Source organism: Lolium rigidum, chromosome 4, assembly GCF_022539505.1.
Source record: "Lolium rigidum isolate FL_2022 chromosome 4, APGP_CSIRO_Lrig_0.1, whole genome shotgun sequence".
Classification (NCBI taxonomy): Eukaryota; Viridiplantae; Streptophyta; class Magnoliopsida; order Poales; family Poaceae; genus Lolium; species Lolium rigidum.
This window is the reverse complement of record NC_061511.1, coordinates 75306520-75311397: the sequence shown is the minus strand read 5'-3', so window position 1 is coordinate 75311397 and position 4878 is coordinate 75306520. Positions and strand designations below refer to the sequence as shown.

The following is a 4878-nucleotide window of genomic DNA, read 5'->3' as shown; positions in this document are numbered from 1 at the left end:
ATGGATTTGTGCTCATTTGTGGCAAAACAGTAAGAAATTACTTAATCTGAGTTGGTTAGTATAAATAATCATTCATTATGATTTAGATCACCAGCGTTTGTATAGCATAAGCGGTGGCGACGTCCATAAAGATTCCTTGGCTTCAGACCCATCTTTGTGCCGTCCACAAAACAAGGAGCTTGGATGATTCTTTCCTTGCTAGTTTAAATTAACCTGTAGCAACGCAAAAGCTTATTTCCTAGTCCTTTCTGAATAGGCCTAGTTGCGTGTGAATCTGGCTAAGATCCATTGTGTCTGCGACTGTGCATGAAATCTGATAAGTTCTGCTGCCGATATTGATCTATTGTTGCATCTCAATAATTTGCGGACAAATTCATACCCTTAGTCTTTCATCTGTTGGTGATTCGCAAGGACTTGTTAATATACAGTGGCTCCCTCCTCTGTTCTTCATTTAGCTATCTGCTCTCATAATAGCATCCCTTTGGTTTTCTGCGATGTTATTATATCGTGCGTTCCTTCTTATGTTAGTAGTATTGTGCTAGTAAATGGTTATTTGTATGCTGTTGCTTGATATCTTTCATGGTTGCGTCTAGTCGTCTACTTGTATTGTTGGACATCAATGGTATGTATTTTTCCAGTTAGTCAGGCTGAAATATATTATTGCACAGTGGTGAAACTGGTACAGGTTGGAGGATGCTTATGTGAATCATTGTAGTTATCTCTTGTTTGTGCTAGGTTGATGGTGTTAACCTACCTGTTGCAACTAGTGTTGTTATGCCATGTGCAAATAAAATCTGGTGTGTATTCAATACTACAAGATGTGTACAGATGTTTGAACTGAGTTCCATCCTCTGCAATCTTTCTTAGTGCATTTCAATATTGTTGATTGTTGCTGACAAAGTTCCCTGTCTTTGATTCCTGTCAGGACCTGCGAGGTGCTATCGCCAGATCAAGAACAAGCCATACCCCAAGTCAAGGTACTGCCGTGGTGTCCCTGATCCCAAGATCAGGATCTACGATGTCGGCATGAAGAAGAAGGGTGTGGATGAGTTCTCTCACTGTGTCCACCTTGTCTCATGGGAGAAGGAGAACGTCTCCAGCGAGGCTCTTGAGGCTGCCCGTATTGCTTGCAACAAGTACATGACCAAGCATGCAGGAAAGGACGCCTTCCACCTCAGGGTCCGGGTTCACCCGTTCCATGTGCTGCGCATCAACAAGATGCTTTCGTGCGCTGGGGCTGATAGGCTCCAGACCGGAATGAGGGGTGCTTTCGGGAAGCCACAGGGAGTCTGCGCCCGTGTTGCTATTGGACAGGTGCTTCTTTCTGTGCGCTGCAAGGCCAACAACGCTGTCCATGCTACTGAGGCTCTCCGTCGTGCCAAGTTCAAGTTCCCTGGCCGCCAAAAGATCATTGAGAGCAGGAAGTGGTAAGTGCCAAAGAGTATTCCTTATGCTGGTATCTTACGCTTGCAATTTTTTCTGTGTGATGTACCTCTAATTTCACTTATTTTTTCAGGGGTTTCACCAAGTTCAACCGCAATGACTACCTTAAGCTCAAGAGTGAGGGCAGGATCTTGCCTGATGGCGTCAACGCTAAGGTGAATATACTTAACCCTTTGCAATTATGATTTAAATTTTGCTTGTACATCTGTTCTGTGTTTCCCCATGATCTAACTGTGTGATATCTCTACCTTGCAGCTTCTCGGATGCCATGGTCGCCTCTCCAACCGTGCCCCTGGACAAGCTTTCCTGTCGGACGACATCGTCGCATAATCCAGCAGATTATCCGTTGTATCGGACATCATCTAGTTTTGCTGAACTTACATTCCAAGTGCCTGTGGTGCAATGTTATCTTGTCTGAACCTTGTGTCGAAGATATATCATCTATTTTGTGTTAGTACTACTAAGTCTGTATGCCCTGTTGAATCATCGTTGTTTGAATTCATGAATCTATATTTTTGCGAGATGCTGCTCTGAGCCTATTGCTGGTTGTGGCCTGCATTTTGCGACTATTATCAGTTCTGTTGTGGTCGAATCTGTAATTTTGTTTGGTCTGTTGTGAGAAGCTGCATGAGAACGTCTTGGCCTGGTGGTTCTCACGGTTGGAACAACGCTTCAATTATCAGTGTGGTAGTAGTGTTGCCCCTATAAAGTTTGATTCCTCTCGCTCAGGTTTTCTGTGGAATTTACCCATAAAATTTAGTTCCCATGACCACCAGGGCATTCTATATTTTTATTATGCACCGTCGGCAGTTTGGAACCATACTGACGACCGACAGTTGATCTGAATTTCCAAAATCCTAGCAGTAGTATCAAATTGACCAAGCACTACTCTTGCTAGTGGTAGGAGTACGTTCGAATTGGTAGAGTGATGTTTCGTCCGTTCCGAGTCTTTGACGCCGATGAATCCCTTCACCAGCAAGCAAAAATACTAAGGCAGACCCATCTCAAAAGGCAGGCAGGTGCAGGTCCATTGAGAGAGAGTTTGAGACGAACAAAATCCAAACACAGAGGCATCACTCGCATGATCGAAATTGTCACCCAGAAAAGAAACACAAAATCAAATCCAAGCAACGCAGTTTCACATAAACCCCCTTCCTCTCCATTTCTCTCTCCCTCGACCGCGACTGCGAGGGGAAGAGCACGGCTCCCGTTCCCCTCAACCTCCTCCCCCTCGCCTCCCTCCCCGCCGATGGACGCGCCCCCTCCCCCTTCTCCGCCGCCGGCCGCCGCCGGGGGCTACGCGGCCCGCTTCTCCCCGACGGGCTTCATCCACGCGCCGCTCGCCGCGCTGCTCGAGTACTCCTCGGGCGTCCTCCGCGCCCAGGCCAACAACGGCCCCCAGCGCGGGGAGCCCGCCGACGGGGAGGTCTCGATTCGGATCGTCGGGCCCGACGGCGAGCCGGGCCCGCCCCGCGCCCCTGGGGACGCGCCCGTCGACGAGGAGGCGCCAGCGGCGCGCGGGGACGAGGCTGCCGCGGGCAGGGCCGACCCGCCCTACGGCGGCTACGACGTGCAGCGGGCCGCCAGGTGGGTGGAGCACGCGCTGCCCTTCTCCCTGCTCCTCCTCGGCGTCTTCATCCGCCAGCACCTGCAAGGTAATCGCCGCGCGCCGCCTTCCTTCCTCCTACCCGTTCTCCATGTTCTGGCGGCCTGCCCTCAACAGGCGCTGTACGCGTGAATTGCGATGCGTCTGGCTCGATCGATTTGGCTGCGCACCCTGATGGCCTGTTTCTCATTCCGATTGGGTTAATGTTTTCTAGGTTTCTTCGTCATGATTTGGATTGCCGCCGTGATGTTCAAGTCCAACGATATCCTGCGCAAGCAGACTGCCCTCAAGGTTTGTGCGTCCTACCTTCTGTATCATCATCAACGTGCTTGTTCTGCCTCTAGAGGATTGTTTGGATGCTGTACTGATGATCATGTTAGTTTTGGTCAGCAACTGCCAACAGAAATGTGGCAATATCTTCTTAGAATATGTAAGATCATGATGCATAGCTGCCCTGGAAACCTAGTCAGCAGATGCAAACGCTTTTTCTACCGTCAGGGGAATTTCGAGCTGGCCGTGAATCGCCCGAACCGACCACCAGCACTTACGTGGGAATATGCAGCTGCCCATGCAACATTTATGTGTTGCCCACCAGCTCTTATGTGGGGATATGCGGCTGCCCATGTGACATTTATGCGCACAACACGGTGTCTGCCTAGAAGCCTCATTATTTGATTTGAAAAGAATTATGTGGCTGATTCGGTTGCCCTTTCTTCTTTTAGGAAACAAAATGTGTACAACTAAGACTAATTGATAGCAACAATAATTTCTAAGCCTATAATACAATCTATTCCACTCTGAAGTTAATGCACCATGACCATGCCCTACGACAATTACTTGAGTAGGTATTACCATATGCCAATTGTGTTGTTAAATCGCACACGAAGAGCAACACGTAGATGTATAATCTGTGGCTCACTGAACTGTCGAAGCCTCTTCAAATGGACTTGAATTCATTCTCTGGTGTCAGGAAGGGCGGCGCTCTTAATTAGGCTTACAAGATTCGGGGCTTAGCTACTGGTGATGAAACATATTGCTGGAGTTATGAAATGTGTTCCCCAGCTGATGGCATTTGTGTAAGCGCCACGTCCGCATAATGCCACTAAAACTGTGCACTTACCGACATTACTATTTTTTGTGGGGTTGCGGTTTCGCTTGTTCAAAAAAAAAAAAAGATAGCGGTTGCGTGGACTGGTGCCCCCCCCCCCCCCGAGTAACTTCTTTTCATGGCTGGAAAACACAAGAGATGTTTTGACATGGAAATGTGATCTACAGAATTATGTGGCTGATTCGGTTGTCCTTTCTTCTTTTAGGAAACGAAATGTGTACAACTAAGTGTAATTGATAGGAACAATAATTTGTAAGCATATAATACAATCTATTCCACTCTGAAGTTAATGCATCATGACCATGCCCTATTACAATTACTTTAGTAGGTATTACCATATGCCAGTTATGTTGTTAAATCGCACACGAAGACCAACACATGGATGTATAATCAGTGGCTCACTGAACTGTTGAAGCCTCTTGAATCCATGCTCTGGCGTCAGGAAAGGCGGTGCTCTTAGGGCATGTACAACGGAAGGTGCTTAGAGGAGTGCTTAGAAAAATAAACTGTTTTTTGTCTAAGAAGTGGTGCTTATTTGTACTAGACAGATGCGTAACTAAGCACCTCTAATGTGTAAATAAGCACCAGTGCTTGACAAAAAGCTTGGTTCATTTTCCTAAGCACCTCCCATTGTACATGGTCTTAATTAGGCATACACGTGTCAGGGCTTAGCAGCTGGTGATGGAACATATTGCTGGAACAATGAAACGTGTTTCTCAGC

The 4878-nt window shown here is 47.4% G+C and overlaps 1 protein-coding gene across 1 annotated transcript in view; it reads left to right on the top strand.

The window, feature by feature from the left end:
• Positions 1–1966, top strand: part of LOC124647467 (60S ribosomal protein L10-2) — a 2750-nt gene extending 784 nt beyond the window's left edge. The window contains exons 2-4 of the mRNA XM_047187410.1: positions 926–1427; positions 1517–1598; positions 1699–1966. Coding sequence (XP_047043366.1) covers positions 926–1427; positions 1517–1598; positions 1699–1773 — 659 coding nt within the window. The 3' untranslated portion in view covers positions 1774–1966. The remainder of the gene's footprint in view (positions 1–925; positions 1428–1516; positions 1599–1698) is intronic.
• Positions 1967–4878: the final 2912 nt, after the last annotated feature.